At 48.1% G+C, this 22,485-nt stretch overlaps 5 protein-coding genes across 6 annotated transcripts; 1 reads left to right on the top strand and 4 right to left on the bottom strand.

Moving 5' to 3' along the window:
- The first annotated feature begins 2,650 nt into the window (after nt 1-2,650).
- On the top strand, nt 2,651-3,541 carry LOC111945627 (uncharacterized). Of its 2 annotated transcripts, none has more exons than XM_086865995.1 (2): nt 2,651-3,159; nt 3,229-3,541. In XM_086865995.1, exons 1-2 carry the CDS (start codon nt 2,651-2,653, stop codon nt 3,539-3,541), a joined length of 822 nt encoding a protein of 273 aa, XP_086722121.1. The 2 variants fall into 2 exon arrangements, with proteins under 2 accessions (XP_086722121.1, XP_086722122.1); XM_086865996.1 differs by having other exon boundaries at nt 2,651-2,978; nt 3,123-3,541.
- A 1,495-nt stretch (nt 3,542-5,036) lies between these two features.
- Nucleotides 5,037-5,369, bottom strand: LOC111939516 (feather keratin B-4-like). The gene has a single exon (XM_023941788.2). The coding sequence runs from the start codon at nt 5,367-5,369 to the stop codon at nt 5,037-5,039; it is 333 nt and encodes a 110-aa protein (XP_023797556.1).
- Nucleotides 5,370-10,974: 5,605 nt separating this feature from the next.
- LOC111939426 (feather keratin 4-like) lies at nt 10,975-11,325 on the bottom strand. The gene has a single exon (XM_023941625.2). The coding sequence runs from the start codon at nt 11,323-11,325 to the stop codon at nt 10,975-10,977; it is 351 nt and encodes a 116-aa protein (XP_023797393.1).
- A 3,724-nt stretch (nt 11,326-15,049) lies between these two features.
- On the bottom strand, nt 15,050-15,415 carry LOC111939517 (feather beta keratin-like). Its single transcript, XM_023941789.2, has one exon. The coding sequence runs from the start codon at nt 15,383-15,385 to the stop codon at nt 15,050-15,052; it is 336 nt and encodes a 111-aa protein (XP_023797557.1). The 5' UTR covers nt 15,386-15,415.
- A 3,813-nt stretch (nt 15,416-19,228) lies between these two features.
- On the bottom strand, nt 19,229-19,579 carry LOC111939427 (feather keratin 4-like). Its single transcript, XM_023941626.1, has one exon. The coding sequence runs from the start codon at nt 19,577-19,579 to the stop codon at nt 19,229-19,231; it is 351 nt and encodes a 116-aa protein (XP_023797394.1).
- Nucleotides 19,580-22,485: the final 2,906 nt, after the last annotated feature.

Below are 22,485 nucleotides of genomic sequence, written 5' to 3' on the forward strand. Positions count from 1 at the left end.
CTGGTGTCATCTCTGGTGAATCCCACACTCCTTACACTGTGACAAATCTGGTTTTATCTCTTTATAAATTTATTAAGAGTAGCCGAAATCTAGCCATGTATCTATTGGAAGTTAAGAAGGGTCAGATACAAAGCAGCAATTTTTATAGTTTCATATCCTATTCCGAGTAGCTCTCAGCTTCCAAACCAGAAAATTTACCCTTATGGAACAAATATTTCCACAAGGTGGGAATGATAGCTCAGATATTTTTAAATTTTACGGTCACACATTGGACCTAAAATGCCTGGGAAATGGTTATTCCAAGTGGCATGGTGAAAATTCACATTTTATTCTAGAACAGCCTTCTGAGACACACAGTTCCTTAATCTGCCAATCCATAACATCAATGAATTGGGTGGGAAAAGAGAAGGATAGAGTTGAAATCAGACTTACCCTGTTCACCGAGGCGAATAACTGAGGAGATGTGGATGGAGATGTGTGTGGAGGAGATGTGGAGTGGTGGCAGCTTTTATACATTTCCCAAAGTGCTTACAAGGACAAAACGCCCTCCGTGCCTCCGGTCCCACCACCCTCGCGTGGAGGGATTTAATTCTGCTGGCTTTGCACTGCCACTCCCCACGCGCAGAAAACGGGCGTGAGGCCGTGTCATGACAGACTCGAGGGCATCGAGGTGGTGGGTGATGAAGTGATAATCCCCATCGTGAGCCCTGTCTTTAGGTTCGATGAGTTCAGATTAATTATTAGCCTTTTGATAATTGGTGGGTGTTAAGTGAATCCTGAGAAAAGCCATGGAAGCTGCACAAAAAGAAGGAGACGGGTATCAGAAATGAAGAGAATGTCAATTATCTCCAAATGCTTTGGAAACCTGAGGGGTTTTGAGATCCGTGTTTGCAGCTCAAACACCATTAATTACTCAGCAATTCCAAGATGGGTTCCATTGCTCCGTTCCCTGCTGGCTTTGGAATGCCACGGAGGCAGTGACACTTTGGGGATGTTCCAGATCCTTCCAGGACCGTGAGATACAGAACACTGATGGTTAAGCCTGAAAATTCAGATAATTTGCAATCAGGCTTTTATTTCTCCCCTAAAATTCAGGATGTTTCAGCAAAATGCTGCCTCATAAATTCAGAAGAAGCTGCACTTGGTGTGCCAGACGACGTACTTGTCATAATCATCCCAAACTCATTAATAGTTAATAATACAAAGAATTTGAGCTCATGAATGAAAATCAAATAATTGCCAGCACTGAAATTATTAATCAGAGGCTGGTTAGGGAATCCAGAGGAGTGACATTGATTGATATTTTTAAATGATGCTGTTTCATAACAAGGGAGCTTCTAACTCCGAATAAATCCTCGTAACTCCCGGCCTTCATTTAATAGGATAATAACAGAAATTGCAAGCCCTGACTATTAATGAGTATTTATGAGGAAGATTGAAGTCATTATCCTCCAGGTGCCTCTCACTATTATCAGCAAATCCTGATGACACTTCAGAAGCAGAGCTATTTTACAATTTAGACGTAATTTATTGCCTCTCTTTTGCAATACCGTAAAATTAGAAAACAATTGCAAGAGGAAAGAAAATAAATATCTGCAGGATGTACCAGACTCGTCCTAATAAAATATGTTATTATTTTATTACTGCTTTATTAAATTCTTTCTTTTTTCTGTGGTCAGTACTTCGGGGGTGGGGGGGAAAGAAAATAAAGATTTATAATGTATTTATAACTAAACTTCTTAAAGCTGAGATTTCAAATGAAATCGTGAAATGTTTGGAATTAAATTTAGGCCGAGGCCTCTTCTGGCTGTACCAATTTCTGCCTCTTTGGGGACAACTTTTATAGAACCCAACTCAGCTACAAGGAGAATCTGTGTCCTCTCAGAGACACAATTTTAGGTCTGGTTGGGTGACCTTCACCTGGTGAAGGTGACACCACAAAGGGCTCCGTGGTGACCATGGAAGTCACCTTGGCCATTAAGATGTCCCAACAAAACGCGATGACATTAAAATTGGACTAAAGCAGGACTGGCTTTAATGGAGCCCCAAAGTTCCCCAAATCCCCTCAAATCACCCTCAGAGGGAGCTGATTGCCATCAGCAGTTGTGTCACAGCCACTCGAGTTTGGGAGGGACAGTGCTGAGGTGACAGAATCGAAGCGCCCAGTATCGCCTTGGTTTTGTAATAAACGAGGATGGGAGGCACGAAGGGTGGCTTTGAGGAGGATATAAAAGCTCAGCTCACCCACAGCCCTTCATCCACTCCTCTCGTTCTCACCCCTGCAGAGAGCAAGGTAAGTGGTGTCGCTCGTATTCTTAAAATCTGAATTTCTACACAAAGTCTGTGAGCCTTTTTTCCTCTTCCTCTTGGGTTCTTTCTCGCTGGTCTTATACTTTTGAGTGAATCTTTGCCACAGGTTGCTACAGATTCCTTTAATTTATCCAGCACAGAATTCCTCTTGTGAGGATGATCATGGTGAAAGGAAGGTTGAAGGTGGAGTTGGTACAATAATGAGATTTCTTTGATATCACCTTCGAATTTATCTGTTACCCTTTGATATTTCAGACAGAGAGCTCAGTTTTGGTTCTTCTCAGCCAGTTTAGCTTAAAAGTCCTTCCTGCTGTGCGTTGCAGCCGCCCAGCAGAGAAGGATGTCCTACTCCAACGAGTCGTGTGGGGTGAGCTGCCCGCAGCCCATCGCCGAGAGCTCCAACGAGCCGTGTGTGCAGCAGTGCCCCGACTCCAGAGCCCTGATCCAGCCCCCGCCGGTGGTGGTGACCTTCCCGGGCCCCCTGCTCAGCACCTTCCCCCAGGAGAGCCTCGTGGGATCGTCGGGCCCAGCCTTGCTGGGGCGTTCCTTCAGTTCCCGCAGCTCCTCTGGCTCTGGGGGCTCCTTTGGGCTGGGAGGTGCTGGGGGTTACGGGGGCCCGCTGGCCTTGGGGGGCTCCTCTGGCTATGGGGGCTCCTTTGGGTCAGGAGGTTATGGGGGCTCCTCTGGCTATGGGGGCTCCTTTGGGTGGGGACCTTATGGAGGTTCCCAGGGCTATGGGGGCTCCTTTGGGTCTAGAGGTTATGGACACTTGGGGGGCTCCTCTGGCTATGGGGGCTCCTTTGGGGCTGGAGGTTATGGGGGCTCCTCTGGCTATGGGGGCTCCTCTGGGTGGGGACCTTATGGAGGTTCCCAGGGCTATGGGGGCTCCTTTGGGTTAGGGGGCTCCCGTGGTTATAGGGGCTCCTTTGGGTCTGGGGGCTATGGGGGTTCTGGGGGCTTCCCGGGCTATGGGGGCTCCCTTGGATATGGGAGCTCCCAGGGCTATGGGGGCTCCTTTGGCCTGGGAAGCTGTGGGGGCTATGGGGGCTCTCTGGGGGGCTATGGGGGCTCCCAGGGGGGCTATGGGGGCTCTCTGGGGGGCTATGGGGGCTCCTTTGGCAATTGCGGGAGCTCCTACAGCTCCGGCTTCTCGTCGCGGGGCCTGGGCTATTCCCTGCCCGGCTCGCAGGGATGGGGCAGGTCCCGCCGCGGGAGCTGTGGGGTTTTCTAAAGCCCCCCCTGGCAGTGCCAGCCCTGGAGCCCGGCCCGGGCCTTGGGGACAGCGGGCAGGAGCCACGGGCAGCGGCAGCTGAGTGTGGCCAGCAGCCCCGGCTGTGCCCTGAGCCCTCCATCCCCTCGGGAATGTCCTGAGCCCTCCATTCCCCCGGGATTCCCTGAGCCCCCCATCCCCTCTATGCCCCCTGAGCCCCCCATCCCCTCTGTGCCCCCTGAGCCCCCCATCCCCTGGCTGGATCCCGCTCCCAGAACACGAGTCCTGCATCCCCCTCTGTCCCTGGGATCTCCTGGATTCCCTGCACTCGGCTGTCGCTCTTCTCTCTGACATTAAACCCTTTTTGTGCTGCACAAAAGCCTCTCTGGTTCTCATTTGTCCTTTATATTTTCCTCCGGGGTTAAAAGCCCACAGCGTGCTGAGGGTTCCTTACCGCAGGATCCTCCACGCCTTTAAAACGTGCAATGGGAGTTTAATTGGGGTACTTAACACCATGTCCAGGAATGTTTGTTTAGCAATTCACACGCCATTATCTTCCCCGAGGTTCTGGGTAATTGTTTCTTGGTCTGGTGACACCTCAGGCCCCTCAATCACCACATCGTTTAGCAAGAGATGTTATTAACACATCATCGCAGAGTTCCTAAGCTGGTAGGACAACAAAGGGAGGACGAGACCTAAGTTTTCGATTTGTTTGTTGGGTTTTAAATGTTCTGCCTGGGTTTGTTCAGCCTGGAGAAGAGAAGCTTCGTGGGGACCTGATTTCACCTTCCAGTGTCTACAGGAACCGACAAAAAATACGGGGAGAAATTATTTCCAATGATCTGGAGGGACAGGACAAGGGGTAATGGATTCAAATTTAAGGGCACGGATTTTAGCTGGGATATTGGGAATAAATTAAATAAAGTTTAGTTTGTAAAGCAGCTTTTGCTTTCCCACCTCTTTCCCACCAGTTGTTGTTAGCCAGGAGTGATTATTTCACAATATGAATAATATTTCATACTTGTTCCCTACAAAAAAAAAATATTACTCATTGTTTATATTTATCTATGGTTAACTCCTCAGTAATTAGCGTGGTGTAACTTAAAGGCAGATCTGCTTGGTACTCACAATTTCTGCACAGGCAAATTTCTCCCAGAGAAGGCCCCAAAGAGGAAGAGAGAGAAGGAACATTGCAAACCACAAATTGATGCACCATCTATTTAATGAGCAAGAAGTGGAATTTAAAAAAAAAATAATAAAAAGTGATGTGCAGCGTGGGAAAGCAGAATACGGATTAAAATTAATCACTCATTTCGAGGCAGTGCTTTACAGCTGGACAATCGGGTGACATTTTTCACCTCCCTGCTACCACAGAAAGGGAACGCCAGAAGCTCCTGCAGCCCCGTGAGCTCGGGGCAAAGCTGCGGGGGTCAGCAAGCGGCTGGGCTCAGTCCTGCATCCGGATCGAGCTTTCCACCTCCTGCTCATCCCTCCCCGAGGCTGCCCCGAGGCTTCCTCAGGGCCCACCGCGGTTGGGGCGCCGGTAGGACCTGCCATAAAGCCCCCCCAAAGCGGGGTACCCCAAAGCGCCGAGCCCCGAGGAGCTGCCCGAGTTGATGGGGACCCCCCCGGCGCTCAGAGCATCCCCGACGGCGGCGGAGGCCGAGGATCCCACGGCGGTGTTCTGCGGGAAGGAGCTGAGGATGGGTCCGGGCAGGGTGACCACCACAGGGGATGGTTGGATCACGTAGGTGGAGTCCTGGCACTGCCGGACACAGGGCTCGGTGCAGCTGTTGGCCAGCGGCGTGGGGCCGCAGGACGTGGGGACACAGAGGTCGGAGCAGGACATGGCTGTGGGGGTGTGAGCCCGGGATTCTGGAATGCAAGGAGGGAGTTGTAATTAGGCGCTGCGGTTAAGCTGTTGTGGTGATGGAGTGCGTGGAGAACGGAGTGAAGGGTTGGTCCGGGCTTGAAAGGAGATTTCAGTGATGCCCGGAGCTGTCCGCACCACAAAGAGCAGCTCCACCTCCCCCTGAGCGGCTCCTTCCCCACCGCACTCCTCCTGCAGCCCTGAAACAAGTGGGGGAGTGAGGCAGAAAAGCAAGGAAAGGCTGTGTCCCCCAAAACAGAGGGGAAAAAACTCCAAAAAACTCCCCAGCAAGTAAAAACGAGGAGCAGAAATTTCACCGTGAGGGTGGTGAGGCCTTGGCACAGGTCGCTCTGACAGAGAGAGATCAGGAATTCCCTCCGGAGACCTTTCAGACCCTCCTGCCCAGGAGTCGCCCTGTCCGGAGTCGTTCCAAACCCTCTTGGAGAATTTTCCTGTGTCCCCCTGCTCCAGGAGATCTCCAGAGCTCCTTCCAACCCCGAATATTCTGTGATTCCACCCCGAGAGCCAAAAGCTCTGCGCAGGTTCCCCCACATCCACTCCCAGCTGCTGAGCAACGCTTGGAGCTTCTTGGAAGGGAAAGATTTGGGTGACACAAAGGAAAAAAAAATCCCGGGTCAGCGCAGGAACAACCTCCACCCTTCACAGATTGGAGAAAAAGCTGCTTCGAGGATTCCCCAGCGACGTTTAAAGAGCACAAACCTCGGGCTGCTACAGACAAGCAGCAGAAGAATAAAACACAGAGGCAGCAACAATGCAGGAAAATGGGAAGCAGATCAAGACTTACCCTTTTCTCCAAGGAGAATAAAGCAGGAGTGGTTTGAGCTCCTCTGACCGGGCTGGTTTTATACCCTGGCCCAGAGAGCCCCTGGGGTTGTGCTTGTAGCTCATTAGCAGCCAATTGCTAACGATTCCTCTTATGCAAAATACCCCTGGCTGGGGATTTACTTTTCCTCTCCGTTTGTGTTTCTTGTGGATTTCATTTCCTCCCCGGTAATGTACGCATTCCTTCAGAGAGGTTTCTTTTATCCTCAAACCTTACGAGCCTCAGAGGCTGATTCATCTGGGTTACTCAGGAAATTATTTTGCATCCTAAGGAACCATGACACGGATGGATGAAACCATCAGGAAAAGCTGCGGTGAACTTCCCCGTGAAATCCACCAGGGCGCAAGTTTTTGGCACACCTCGCTCTGAAGAGGGCAGAAATTCCTATTCCTGCCTCACAACGTCACCAAATTCCTCTCAAACAGAGAGAGACACACACAAAAACAGAGGAAATAAAATTGTTAGGAAGCATTTGGAGCTGATTAAACTCTCAAAGGTACTGGGATGTGCGTTGAGGTTTTATTTTCTTGACTCAGCATGGAAGAGGATCAGCATCTGATCCTTCTTCATTAAACCACCACACTCCCATGATGGAATCTGAGGCACAATTTGGGAGCTGAGCGTCCAAATCCTTCATCTCAGGAGTCTCCAGGCTGGGCTTTCTCCTTAGATCAAACTGCAGGACAACGATTGAGGTCATCTGGAGGATGCCTGAGAATTTGGGGTTGCTCAGACACACTCAAAGCCTTGCCCAAGCTCATCTTTGGGGTCATCAAAGACGCCAAACCCTTTTACACCTTCTAAATTAATACTTTCCACTGCCGTGCCTTGCACCATTATGCAAAATTGTTCCCTAAATTAATAGCGGTTATTTAGAGTCGTTTATGATGTTCCTGTTCCTTTGGTTTTGTTTTTTTTCCTCTTTGAAAGGCGATTCTGGCTTTCACTTTGCCCGTCTCAGGGAGCACCTCAGCGTGCAGCAATTCCAGTTCCTTTTCAAAGGCAATTCCCAGATTAAAAAGTCGTTGCAGACAATGCAGGAGCAGACTGGAGGGCAGGGCTGAGCATTCCAAGCTCTCCTTGTGTTTCATCTCCCAGGCAGAGACAGGCAAATCAGCCCCGAACCGGGAGTATCTTCCCCAGCATCTCCTGGGAAATAAACGCCGCTTGGAGACTTTGGAAGAGCAGAAACCTTCAAAGTTCCCAAAACATTTCCCTCGATCACTCAGACATGCAAATGGGGGATGATCAGCAAATGGGCAGGGACGGACTCTCTGAACATGACCAGGGATTCAAAAGGGTGGCCACGATCCCTGATGGATTCCTGATGGATCCCTGATGGATCCCTGATGGATCCCTGATGGATCCCTGATGGATTCCTGATGGATCCCTGATGGATTCCTGGTGGATCCCTGGTGGATTCCTGATTGATCCCTGATGGATCCCTGGTGGATCCCTGGTTGATCCATGATGGATCCCTGATGGATCCCTGATGGATCCCTGATGGATCCCTGATGGATCCCTGGTGGATTCCTGATTGATCTCTGGTGGATCCCTGGTGGATCCCTGGTTGATCCCTGATGGATCCCTGATGGATCCCTGCTGGATCCCTGATGGATTCCTGATGGATCCCTGGTTGATCCCCGATGGATCCCTGATGGATCCCTGATGGATCCCTGATGGATCCCACAGACTTCCCCACCGGCTCCAGCGCTTCCACCTTGTCCTTGAAATACAAACCAGAATTTGCACAGTTCCAGCCGTGACTCCCTGGATGTCCCCAGTTTGGGATGACCCCCACGATGGGTGGGAACTTTCCCGTCCCTCAGGACTGAGCAGAATTTCCCAAAGTTCTCGCTGCCCACAGAGAAATGTTAAAAAATTGCTTGTCCAGAGAAGCTGCAGCTGTCCCTGGACCCCTGGAAGTGTCCAAGGCCGGGTTGGAGCAGCCTGGGCTGGTGGAAAGTGCCCCTGCCCAAGGTTTAGATGATTTTTAAGGCCCCTTTCCCACCCAAACCATTCCATGATTCCCTGACTTTTCCTTTACAACAATAATTATTTACCGACTCTGAGAGCAGCTTGTGGTTTAAAACCACAACTCATCAAAAGCTGCAGAGAAGATAAAAAGAGCCCAAATTCCTCTTCTAAAGGTGATCCTAAGTCCAGCTCGTCTGGCTGGCTCCATCTCCTCCTCCCAGGAGCCAAAAGTTTCGGGATGTCGCTCATGGGAATATTACAAGGAGCAGGGACCTGAAATCTCCTTATCAAGGCTGGAATTGCACACTCAGGACTCCGATTAAAACTCTGCCGCGGCTGGAGCTGCTCCCAGGTGTGTGCCCAAAACGCCAGAAGCCCTAAACAAATCGGATTTTGACTCATCCCCGCTTTGGAAGGCGGAGTCGGCGCGATGGAGTCGGGAATATTTAATGGATGCAAAGCCGGGAGATGAAAGCGGCCTGGCGGGGTCGTGGGTTTTTCATCCGTGCCCAGGATAAACCCATAATAAACATAAACAGTAAACAAAGCAATTTCCCTGCCGGGAACGCGGCCAAATGCAAAGCAAAGCCGCAATTCCCGCAGGGAATGGGTAATAAAAGGTGCGGGAATGTCATAAAAGCTCTCCAGAGCCTTCCTGCCTCTTCCCTTCTCGCCCTAAACCCAGGAGATGCTGCAGCTCCGGCTTCAGCTTGGCAGAATTTGGTGCTGAGATGGATTTTCGCTGATGATAAATACTTCTGCAAAAACACCTCGTGGTATTTTTAATTTCAGTGGGACCAAGTTGTTGCGGGTCTCCAGAAGAAATCCTTCCCTGTGAAAAACATTCTAGCACGATATCCCCTGAATTTACGAATAAATCACTTTCTAGCTGGCTGCAAACCCACCCAGATTTCCCTTTTTTCCCCTCAGAATTGTGCTTTACTTGCTGCCGCACCAAGCTTTAGCCCAAAAAGGCGGTTTGGGACAGGAATGAAGGGGACAAGTGATGCTTTAGGCTCGCATTTTATTTTATTTTTAAAAGTTTGACCCCTCTGATGCTATTTCTGAGTGCTTGGAGTAAACACCCCAACTTCGAGGGGAGTTTTTGTGCAATCTGGGAAGGGGCTTGGTTCAATTAATGAGAAGGGTATTGCAAGAATAAAGAAATTAATTTTGTCATGGGAAATAACCACCTGAACATGTCCAAGGCACCTTCTCAGCAGCGCCTCAGCCACAGCCCCTTGGAGCCCTTTGGACCTTTTGGAATTCATCACCTTTAATCAGGGAACAGCTTCAGTTGAGATGGCAAAAAACATTAAATTAAACATTTAATGCAGACCAAACTCCTCCTGTAATAGAACATCAAACTGCCAACTTTCCACTGTCTTCTGGTGCTTATTAAGAAAAGCCTCCTCCTTAAAATTATTAATTCTTTCATTTACCTCCTTTAATTTCATCCCACTAATGACTGCAGTCGGCACAACCTCATCAACATCTTTAATTACAGTTCAGCCTCATTCTGGACAGGCAGACAAAGACTCCAAGCCAGACTTTTCAGAGATATCAGGAGTTTTAGAGAAGGTTGAGTCACCCGGAGCCTCCAGGCGAAGCTTTCCAAACCTTTTTCCTTCAGGGAGCAAAGCTCCGGAGTCTAAACAGCGCCTTCATCCCAATCCAGGAGGAACAAAGCCTGGAAAAACTCAGCTCAGCCAGACACAACGGCTTAAAACACCCCAAGAAAGGCTTAGAACTAAAAATAATTAAAATTTTAGTCCTTGAATCTCTTTGTCCCAGACTTGCTTCCCATCCCAGCGAATTCCAAAGGGAGAAACACTTCCCATCCTTCTGTGCCTCCCCTCCCGGACTCACCGGGGGCCGAGCTCAGCTGTCCCCAGACAGCTCCAGGCTGTCCCCAAACAGCTCCAGGCTGTCCCCAGACAGCTCCAGGCTGTCCCCAAACAGCTCCAGGCTGTCCCCAAATCCCGCCCCGGCTGCTGCTGCTCTCCCTCCGCACTTCCCTGCGGAATCCCAGCTCAGCTCCCTTCTTTTGGAAGGCTTTTCCCCAGGTCTCACACCTTTTAAAATTCCCTGTTTATGCCCCAGCAGGCGGCCCCCACTGCAGGGTCCCCCCCTTTGAAAAGGGGGCTCGGATTTTAGAAGTTTTCCGCCACTGGAATCTGGCTCGTTCTCCTCCGAAATGATTTGCGCGCTGTTTTCTGGAAGGGGGGAGCTTCCAAAGGCACCGGAAAAGGGGCTGGGAGAGCAAAGAAGGCCAGGCAGACTCGGAGGGTGATGCAGCACGAATTTAATGGGTTGAGGAAGGGAAGGAAGCAACGTAAAAGTCAGGAACGCGTTTCCATGGTCCGGTAAGGACAGAACCCACTCATCCCCCACTCAGCAAGTGGAAATCTTCCTTCTTCGCTGATGAATGACCTGTGCTAATCCAGCCATGCAGAACAATCGCTAACAATTAACATTTCGCCTATTATCAAATACAAAAAAAAAAAAAAAAAAAAGAAAATAACAAAACCCAAACAAAACAACCCAAAACAAAACAAAAAGCGGGACAAGACATTCAATCAGAGAAAAGCACAACAAAACACAAGCAAAGGCCTGGCTTGGGGGGATGTCGAACTCCCGCAGCTCCTTTAACTCCAGGCTGGGGGTGTCTGGCGTGGCATCCAAAAAGCGCGGCCGGGAGCTCAGTCCTGCTGCAGGAACGGCTCGGGGTTCGGCATTCCTGCTCTTCTTCCTCCTCCCGCCTTAGCAGGGCCCGTAGAAGCCGCTGCGGGAGGGGTTGTAGCGCCGGTAGGGCCGGCTGTAGCCACTGCCCAGCCCGGGGTAGCCAAAACCCCCCAAGCCCAAGGAGCTGCCCGAGTTGATGGGGACCCCCCCGGCGCTCAGAGCGCTCCCGACGGCGGCGGAGGCCGAGGATCCCACGGTGGTGTTCTGGGGGAAGGAGCTGAGGATGGGCCCGGGCAGGGTGACCACCACGGGAGAGGGCTGGATGACCACGGTGGAGTCCTGGCACTGCCGGACACAGGGCTCGTTGCAGCTGTTGGCCAGCGGCGTGGGGCCGCAGGACGTGGGGGCACAGAGGTCGTAGCAGGACATGGCTGTGGCCAGAGGGAGTTCTGGAATACAGGAGCCACATTTAGCAGGACAACAGTAGTTCCCAGTATTGAGAATTGAGGAGGAAACCGGATTTTTAGTGCTTTTCGTGCTCTGGTGAATTTTTTGCTTGGGCTGTGGTGAGACGCGTTCACGCCACTCTGAACAGGCCCAAGAATTCACTGCTGGTATTTAAGTGCAGCTGCACAACTTTAAAAATTCCTTGGATCCCAAAACTGGATCAATAACCCATTTAATAAATTACCCATTTAATAAATTACCCATTTAATAAATTACCCATTTAATAAGTTACCCATTTAATAAATTACCCATTTAATAAATAACCCACAGACATTTAGCTAACGTGGCTAACTAATGATTTTTATAACTCCCCACCAACAGAAAACTCCCTTTTTGGTATAAAATCCCTTCCTCCCTCTGAGAAAAAACTGCCGCAGCGGGAGTGAGGGGAAAAACTACGGAATCAAGGCAGAAGTTGGTTGTATGAAGAGAATAAATAGGTTCAAACTCACCTTATTCGCGATGGCCAAGGAGGGAAGAGAAATGGCTGGGAGAGCCTGGAGTTGCTCAGGTTTTTATACCGAGTTTTGAGTTGCCCAACGACTTGGGCCACTCTTTGTGCAAGAAGTGATTTATGGGCCACGACTGATTACAGGCTTTTTTATTTATTTATTTATTTATTTTGCCTCAGTATTTGTGTTTTTTACTGCTTCACTTCCTTATCTTGTGGTTTGTCTATCTGACCACAAGGTGCTTTCATCTTAAAGCATTCCGGGACAGGTTCATTCCTGGGAACACTGCAGTGATTAATTCAGCAAGATTTATGCAGCCTTCAAACCCCTTTGGGATCTGCTTGGTGTCATTAAAGGAGATGAGGCCTCATTTGCATAATGAAGGTGAATCCTGGGGGAATTCACGGCGAGTTGCAGATTTTGGGGAGTCAAGCCGTGAGTATTCAATTTTTTTTTTTTTTGACTTTTCGCAGAATCCCGGGATCCCTGAGGTTGGGAAAGACCTCCAGCATCATGGAGTCCAAGCTGTTCCCAATCCCAGACTCGTCACCAGCCCATCCTTTCCTTGGACCCCTCCAGGCATGGAGAAGCTCTCCAGGAATGGGAGAAGGAATTTTTCCATGGAAGGCACCACCCAGGGAGGGTTGGAGCCCCCATCCCTGGAGCTGTCCCAGGAACGCGGTGACATCTCGGGTGCCCGGTTGGGGGATCAACCACAGGTTGGGATTGATGATGCCGGAGCTCTTTTCCAACCCCAAATCCACCAGCAGTCCTGGATTCAGGGATTAACCCCGAGGTTCTTCCTCTCCGTTCTTCCACTCCCGAGACACGTAAATCAGATTTAAATCAGCGCTGTCTCTGCGGGGATCCCCTGGGAAGAGAAACTCGTTTGGCTTGGGCAGAGCTTCCTGAGGACTTCAAAGTTTATCAGCAGCTTTATTGGAGTGCCACCATGCAAATGTCCCATCCCGGGCACATTTCAGATCCCTGACCTAGATCTGGGTTCTTGTATTTTATTTAATAACACGTTACGAAGATTTGGGGGTGCAGGGCAGTAATTGGGCCGTGAAATTGCTATCATTGTTTCTATCTGCAGGAATTACAGCTGCTTTATTTTAAATAAAAAGTTCAAGGTTTGGTTTGAGCCATCTCATATTTCAAGAGGATTCTCAAAAGAAAAAATTCCTTGTCTGTTTTTAGCTCTATAAATATTTCTCCATATTTTAAAATATTTCCTCTCTAGGAGTTAGTTGAGGAATTAATTTGCATCACACCATCCACAGTTTATTTTCATCTTTTTTAAAAAATTTTCCTCATTCTTTTTATTCCTCCTTCATCTGAGCTTTGCTTGGAAAACGCAAAACACGCTTAAAATCCAGCTGTGAATTTAAAAACGGATCTGGCAACATTTTCAGATCTTTTTGGAGCCTTGTAAATTACAAAAAATATTGTTCTAACTCCAGCCTTTATTTTATTGCACGCTCAGAATGACTTACTGGCCTGATTTTGAGATGAATTAAAGCGAGCGAATTAAGAGTTCAGAGATTTTTGTCATCAAGGCCAGACTTAAATATTCAGATTACAATCAAGACATTTTGCATAATGTGAGAGCATCCTCCTGAGACACCTGTGAGTGACTAAACGTCTGAAAAAAAAGGTGATTTTTAATCAAAATGTAAAGTAAAGTCTCCAGGCACAGAAGTGACCCCAAAATCCATGGAGAAGCAGATGGAATTTTTCTGGCGGGAGTGGCATCTGCGATTCGTTTCGGATTGAAATTAATTAGCTTAAGAAGAATTAGTGGCACAGGGAGATGTGAAATCCTCCATTTTCACACCTGACTGGAGCTCATCTCGCTGTTAATTTTATTCAGATTCTGTCACGAACGGCTTTAAAATCACCCAGGTTTGAGGTTTGATTCGGCATCTTACTCTGGACTTATAAACTTCAAAAAATTTCTGTTATGATTTCTGGTTTTGTCCAGAAATTAATGTCACTCACTCCTGGAGGGACCTGTAGAGAATTCCTGCAAGGAGCTGGGGTTGTGTGGAATTCCCAGCTGGAATTCTGCTTGGACCAGCAGAAAACAGCACCAAAAATTAATTCACACTCGAGGGGAGAAATTATTTACTCACCAGAAGCTCTGCAAAACAACACGCCCAAAAAAGGGAGGGCTTTGTTTGTTTTTCAGACCTGTTTTTCGCCAGCCTTCAAATGCAGATTTTTAATTACCTTTCAAATGGGATGAGTGCAATTAGCGCTGCCCTGGGCGCCAGCTCCACCTTCCTCACAGAAGGACTTTTGGTGCCACCAAGGCTGGTGGATGTGGGATTCTGATCCATCCCCTGGGAGCCAGGATTTGCCTGGAATAATCGGGATAAACCTTTTCTTTTCCATGAGAAAACCTGGTTTTTGCTGCCATCGCATCCCAAATCTCCGATTTCCCGTTTATTTCCTTCGCTCATTCAGGAAGGAACATCTGGACCACGGGACACCTTCCACCACCCCAGGTTGCTCCAAGCCCTGTCCAGCCTGGCCTTGGACACTTCCAGGAGTGGGGAATTCATGGAATAACCTGAGCCAGAGCCTCCTTACCCTCGCAGGGAACAATTCCTTCCCAAAATCCCATCTAAACCCCCTTTCTGTCATTCTGAAACAGAAATTCTTCCTGCTCTTGCCCAAAGTCCCTCAGATCCCTCAGATCCCTCAGGTCCTGGAAGGTACCAGTGAAGCCACCCCAAAGCTTCTCCTCTCCAGGCTGAATTCCTGCAACCTCTGCTGCCCCTTTTCACTGTATAAAACAGAGGAAAATCTGGTTAAAAAACCCAGCTTTTTGCTAAAAGTTTCCCAAGTTTTTCCGAAAAACATCAGGAGACTCGGAGTGTGATGCAGCGCGACTTTAATGAGAGCAAAACAGCGGAATAAAAAAGTACAAAGTGTGGGGAGACATTTCTGCCATTCAGCAAGAGCTGTTACAGCTTTTCATCCTGGGATCCTTCTCTCTGGACTGAGACCACAAAGCGACAGGAAATAAAATTATTTCGTCAGAAATATCAAAGAACAAGACAAGCAAAGGTTTGAGGAGCTCCCACAGCTCCGTGAACCTCGGGCGGAGTTGTGGGTGTCTCCCACCACATCTGGAGCGGGATCCAGGGGTGCTCCGGCATTCCCGGGTGTTTTACCCCACTTTTCCCTTAGCACGGCTCCCCAAAGCGGGAGCCATAGCGGCGGGAGGGCCGGCTGTACCCAAATCCCCCAAACAACCCCCCAAATCCTGAGGAGGAGCTCCCTGAGTTGATGGGGACCCCCTCGGAGCTGAGGGTGCTGCCCACGGCGGCGGAGGCCGAGGATCCCACGGCGGTGTTCTGGGGGAAGGAGCTGAGGATGGGTCCGGGCAGGGTGACCACCACAGGGGATGGTTGGATCACGTAGGTGGAGTCCTGGCACTGCCGGACACAGGGCTCAGTGCAGCTGTTGGCCAGCGGCGTGGGGCCGCAGGACGTGGGTGGACACACCTCGTGGGAAGACATTCCTTGGGCAAGGAATTAAAGGTTGTCAGGGAGCTGCAAGAAAGAGATCTTTATTACCAAAAAAAAAAACTTTATTACCAAAAAAAACCAACCTTTTTAAGGAGTTCGGCCTGGTTTTGATAGCAAGTTTTAAGGAATTAGCGATTGGTCGCGTTCTGCTTAAGCGGCGACAAATGTCATCCAACCGAGCGCCACAGACCGCGAGGTGAGCGGTGCAATGGTTAAATAACAAAATAACAAAAAAACCTACAAAATAACAAATAAAAGAACAACAAAATAACAAAGTAGCAAAATAGCAAAATAACAAAATAGCAAAAAATAAAACAAAATAACAAATAACAAAACAGCAAATAAAATAACAACAAAAGAACAAAAGAACAAAAGAACAAAAGAACAAAAGAACAAAAGAACAAAAGAACAAAAGAACAAAAGAACAAAAGAACAAAAGAACAAAATAAAAAAATAGCAAAATAACAAATAAAATGACAAAATAACAAATAACAAATAACTTGTTTTTCTACCTCCAACTCAGCTGAGTTACTTTCCCACAGCCCTTTTCTCCATAGCAGAAGCAGCAGGCCTGAGCCATGATTTTAAAAGGGTAGTGAGGCCCTTATTTTATAAGGTTTTACCTATATGTAACAAAACCCCAATTTCAAAGCTGTGTCAATTTTCTAAAATTCGTCCAGGAGGGTGAGAGATGCCCAAACAGCCACAGAAGGTGGGGAGAGGTCAGCACTCATCAGATCCAACCCCTCAACACCCCCTGCCTGCCATGAAATGCTTTTTTGGGGGGTGGATGTGGATTAATATCGGTGTTCTCCTTCCCTCTGCACTCCCTTTCCCAGGATTTGGGCTTTGTTTCCCCCCTGGACGAGGCATTAAACTGAATTTTGCCCTTTTTTCCTGCCTCCAGTAGTGGTGATTAAACATTCCCTGTGTCGCTGCTGGGTTTGAGTTCCTGGAGCAAATGTTGCTGCAGGATAAAGATGCTTTTTTTTTGGAGAGATATTCCCAGTATCCTCCAAGCCCTGTCTCGTCACCCTCTGCTTCACAAGTAAATAAACTAAATAAATTCACTAAATAAAGCCTTTCTTCTGGGTAGAAAGAAATCAATTCCTAATTTCCCTTCAAGGTAAAAAGGAAAACAACAACAACAACAACAAAATACAATAAAAGCAGCCATCAAAGTGGCACTTTAGCATTAAAAAGAGGTTCAGACTCACCTGTTCCCGGGGTGAAGGAGGCAGGAGAAGTGGCTGGAAAAGGCTTCTGTCCTACAGGTTTTTATAGCCCATCCAGAGCCACTTCCTATGCATGGAATTCCATAATGATCCTTCCTTCCGCATGCAAAACCCCCCCGAACTGATCGGCTCCTGCTGTTTCGAAATCTCCCCTTGGGATTTCTCCCTTTTCCTGCTCCCATTCCCATTCCAGAGCTTTCATCTTCATTCCTCTGCTCCCGATTAATTGCTTGGGAGGCTGCGGCGACTCGGGTGAATTACAGCATTCATTAAGTCGCCTCCCGAGGCCAGCGGACGTTTTAGGCTTGGTTTTAGTCGTTAAGACCCTGCTCCAGGGGCGGGTTGTGATGTTTAGTCCTCGTTCAAGACTTCACTCCTTTAGGTGAATAATTCTTTTTTTTTTTTTTTCCCCTTGAGTGGAGCCTCAGCGTTTCATTCCAAGCTTTACCACAAGATGCGGAGTAGATATTCCCAAATTTCCCGCTCCCCACAGCTGAGAGGAGCAGCACTTTTCCCCGAGGATTGCAAAGCTGGAAGAAAATTAAACCCAGAATTGCTGAGCAACACGTTCCGAAATTGCTTTGGCCGAGCCACAGCCAATCCAAACACCCACAATCCTGCATTTCTTTACCCAAACGTGAATTTTAATGTCATTTCCATACTCGAGTCACCCCCATTCCCCCCCCTCCCCGCAATCCTGGGAATTTTCAGGACAAATTAAACTCGAAGCTGGATGTCGGAGATGAATTCAAATTTTGGGGTTTAGAGGCTGTGCGGTGTCAGACGACAGCGTCAGGAGAAGCTACACCCCGGCTCTTCATCCCATTTGTTTGGCTCGATTTGTCCCTGCTGGAAATTCCTGCACGGGAAGGATGCAAAAGAAAAATAAAACGGGATCGGGAGCACTCAGCAAAAAATAGGAATTCACTCGGAATGAAGAGGCTTTGCACAAAGGCTTCAGAGGAACAAAGGACTTCAAAGCTCCCAACACTTCTCGCTGATGGCTCCAATATGCAAAATTTTGGCTCCCTGAGGTTTCAGGGATGCGCGGAGACCTCAGCGCCCGCATCCCCTGGGTAAGAACTTCAATCAAAGCCGGCGAGTCAGGAGCACTCAAAGGACTTCAAGGTAAAAGCCGTCAGAAACTTCAGTTATTTTATTAAACCTTTCTGTATTTTATCTTTAAAATAATAATAATAATAAAATTAATTCAAAACGTCATCTCCTTAAAATCCTTTAACTCCTCCCTTTTTTTCTCCACAAGAAAATTCTCTCATTGTTTGGAGTCTTTTCTACAAGAAGATTCTTCTACAAAAGGTTTTTCTATAAAAGGAGAGTCTTTCTCCTCCTGCTCCTCAAAATCTCCACAACCCGAGAGCCCGTGATCTTTCCAGATTTGTCACAAAATTCATTCCTTCCAGTAGGAATCACTCCCAAGAAAAATTCGCTTCCCTTTCATCGGCAAAACTGTGATAACGCAGGAACGCTTCCTCCTCCTCCTCCTCATCCTCCCCTCCAGGCACAGAAACTGCTCTTGGAGGGGAGATCCCATTTTTGGGAAAGCCTCATTAGCAGCCTGGCAGGGTTTCCAGTTCCCTAATTAACACCCGGAGTTCATCCAGGAGGTTGGGAGCCCTTGGATGGGGAAGCAGGACAGGACAACTCCTGTCGGTGGAATTCCACACTCCCCACACTCAATTAACACCTCCGGAGCTCCCGGCACAGGCGAGGCACCACGGAGTTGACAAATTACTGCGTGAATTGAAATTTGTAGCGTTGTGTTGGCTCCGGAGCCCAGGGTGTGATGGAACAAAGCGCTGAAATGAACCCCAGGTCCCGGAGATGAAAGAAGCTTTGAGGGAGGTTTTTCATCTCAAGCCAGGCTGGTTCATAAACCATGAGCAATTTAACTCCTGGGGACAGCTCAACCTGCTGCAGACATTTTTTGTATAACTGAGTTACTGGAATGCCCCAAACCTTCCTAAGAAGAGAATTTCTCCCATTTTTTTCCTCCAAAAACTGAGTGGTTTAGTGCCTTCAGTGGATGTTGCAAATCTAATTCAGATCCTGGAGATGCTCCGAGTTCTCCACACTCCAGGCTGAACATTCCCAACATTCCCGACTCCCCCAAATTATTGATGATCTACTCAGTGATAAATCTCACCCCGAAAAAATTTCAAATAAGAACAGGAGGGGAGGGAAAAAAACCAGCAGGAGACTCAGGAGGTTACGATAAAAGCATCATTTTATTAATCCCAACGAGAGGATTAAAACCCTGCAAAGCACCAGGGGTCGGTGTGGGGGGAAAGGCTCAGCTCAGGGGGACGCGTTCCACAGGCAGAGCTCTTCTTCCAGCGCCCCCTGAGAACCACGTCCCACCCACTCCCTAAATTCAAAACTTTACACCGGGTAGCACCAAATACACCGAGCAGCAGAGCTACAAACCGGGTCAGAAACACGCAGGAGTGAGACAGGAGCGGTGGCCTCATTCCGGGGGCTGACTGACTCCGATCTGACATCGCTTTTGGCACCGGGAGCTCAGTCCTGCTGCAGGAACGGCTCGGGGTTCGGCATTCCTGCTCTTCTTCCTCCTCCCGCCTTAGCAGGGCCCGTAGAAGCCGCTGCGGGAGGGGTTGTAGCGCCGGTAGGGCCGGCTGTAGCCACTGCCCAGCCCGGGGTAGCCAAAACCCCCCAAGCCCAAGGAGCTGCCCGAGTTGATGGGGACCCCCCCGGCGCTCAGAGCGCTCCCGACGGCGGCGGAGGCCGAGGATCCCACGGTGGTGTTCTGGGGGAAGGAGCTGAGGATGGGCCCGGGCAGGGTGACCACCACGGGGGACGGCTGGATGACCACGGTGGAGTCCTGGCACTGCCGGACACAGGGCTCGTTGCAGCTGTTGGCCAGCGGCGTGGGGCCGCAGGACGTGGGGGGACATCGCTCGTAGCAGGACATGGCTCGGGATGAGGTCTGGAACACAGGAGCACACCTGAGTGCAAGGTAGGAGTTGTGTCACACCTGCTCAGTTCAGCTACCACAGCTTTCCGAGGAGCCTTTTAGGAGCTGAGCCACGAGCTGAGGAGGAAACCAAACTCTTAAATAAAGAGAGACAGAGGCTGAAACGTCCTCTGGGTGATGTCGGTGATCCGGGGAAGAACTGGCAGCAGAACAAAAGAGACAAACCTGTATCATTAATTTAATTGTAGGGATTTTGATTGCGCGTCTGGAGAGACCCAGCTCCGCACCCCCAGAGCATTGCAGGAGCAGAAATTAGGAGCGAAACCCAGCCACAAATGTACCTGTGGAGAGATTTCCATGGGCAGCTGGAAAAATGAAAGGGAGGATTCATTTCCAGGCTCCGACTTTGCCTACAAAGAGGTACAAATTTCAATTAGGTACAAATTTTAATGTTTCATTAAGCAGCCTCGGAGAGGAGGTCTTTGAAACCTGTCCCAGACAGCTCGTCCATGGATGTGAGAAAAGGCAGGAATTCCATGCACATCCCTGAGTTTTATCTGCACCACAGCATTGAAAACAAAATTCTCGGATTTCTAGGGGATGCTCAGCTCTGCTCTGGTTTTCCCCTTCTCTCCCTTTATCCCCACAATCCCTGATCCAAACATTCCAGGAGATGTCATTGCACTCTGGAACAAAATCTCCACACTTGGCAACCCAGCTAACGTTCCAGGATGGAAAAGACCCTCCAAGATATAAAACGCTGCTGAAATATAACTGAACTCCTGGATTTTCTGTTTTGATGAACAGTTGGAGTTTAAAAGGACCTCTAAAGATCCCAGAGTTCCAACCCCTTGCACAGTTATTCCACCCATTCAATTTGTTCATCTTTATTAGTTCTAATATTTTCTATGTCATTTAACGTGACTGAAATCCCACATTTGAATAAATTTCTATCACCAGTTCAAGGATCTCTGTAACCAAGTCAGGATTCCAGAAATTCCACGATTCCAACAGCAAACCCCCAACTTTTTAAAGAGAAAAAGTCTCCCTCCCACCCAAAGAATCCAGCAACCAGCAGAACACTGTGGGGGAAAAAAAACCCAGATTATTAAAAGGCAAGAACTCAGCAAACAGAGAAAGAGAAGTGGATTTGAACTAACCTTGCTCACAAAAGAGGAAAGAGAGAAGAGAAGTGGCAGGAAGGAGTTGGGTTGAGTTGGTTTTTATACCTCAGCCCTGATGGCCTGGGGACCACAGACAGCCTTTGTACCTGGAATTAATTCCCAACGAGTATGTCCTGAATGTCAAATGTTCCCCCTGATTAAATGTCTTTTCCTCACTGCTTATTTACTTTGTTTTTATTTCCTTATCTTCTGACAGACAGATTCTGTCCCGCAGGTTTCTCTCATCTCGGGAATTAGGGACCAAATTTATTCCAGAGCCACCTTTCAGTCACAACAAAATCCAGACTCCAGCGTATGTTTGACTTTAGTCATAAAGAAAAATACTAAGAATGTCTATAATACATAATTCATCATTCCAAGGTGTTCTTTTATTAAGGGTATGAGTGTAAATCCTTAATAAATTCCTGTCTCCTCCGATGCTCACCAGGCTCTGCCTCCAGCCCGGCGTCGGAACAATCTCAATTCTGGGTTTGGGGAAGGCTAAAGAGCACATCCAGCCCCTGAGATCACACAGAACCCAGGCAGGAAGTGCCAGAATTGTGGAATTCAGAGACAAATTCCTGCTTTATCCCACACAATTCGGATGTTTTTATGCTGTTAAATTGGGGTAACGCAGTTTGGGGCACAGATGGAAGAACGAGGGGAAATATAATCCTGGTTTATCAGTTCCTTTACAAAAAGGAACCTCCAAGCCCCTTGTGCACCATCCCAGCTCACAAACACCAGCAGAGTCATGGAATCACGGAATGTTTTGGGCAGGAGGGGACCTTAAAGCTCATCCTGTGCCAATCCCGTGATCCCAGGTTGCTCCAAGCCTCGTCCAGCCTGGCCTGGGACAATTCCAGGGGTGGGGAATCCATGGAACCAGGGGGTCGCCACCCCCACAGGGAAGAATTCCTTCCCAAATCCAACCTAAACTTCCCCTCTTCCAGTTTTACCCCTTTTCCTCCTTGTCCTGTCACTCCAAGCCCTTGGAAATTCTCTCCCCATGTTTCTTTTTGGTTCACAATTAGGTCACCCCAAAGCTTCTCCAAGCTTGGAAAAGTCCTCAGATATTTTTTTTTTTTTCTTTTTGGAGATGTGAACATTTTAATTGAGGATTGTTTGTAACTGGGTCAGACTGGGAATGGCACACAAAGGAGTTTTGGCTCCTCTTGGATTTGGTCTTGGATCCCAAGGCAGCCACAAGTGAACAAATTGCTGAGGAGCTGGAAAAAAATTGTCTTTATTAGACTGTGCTTGAAGTAATTCCATGTTGCCATTATTAAAGCCGGTCTAAAAGTACCAGAAATTAAAAGTACCCATAAATTGGGAAGATGAAAGAATTTTTAATGGGTGGATGATGCTTCTCACGCAATGCCAGCCTAAACCTAGACTGGAAAACAAAAGCAGGACAATTCCTTTATCAAGAAAAGGTTCCACTTGCAAAAATATGTGTGGGAACTAATTAATGCAAAAAAAAAATAAAAATAAAAAGATGCTTTAACCCCATAAAGTCAAAAATATCCACCCCTCATGCCCCTCATTTGCATCGTGGGATTAATAGATAAAATAGATTAAATAGCTAAAATAGATAAATTAGATTAAATAGATTAAATAGATTAAATAGATTAAATAGGTAAAATAGATTAATCTGTTGGTGGTAGATACAGAATACACGTTTTCAAATCCCCCTATAAATGTTTTAATAAATTTAAATAAATACTATTTTTTAAAAAT

Source organism: Cyanistes caeruleus, chromosome 30 (assembly GCF_971803275.1).
Source record: "Cyanistes caeruleus chromosome 30, bCyaCae1.hap1.1, whole genome shotgun sequence".
Lineage (NCBI taxonomy): Eukaryota > Metazoa > Chordata > Aves > Passeriformes > Paridae > Cyanistes > Cyanistes caeruleus.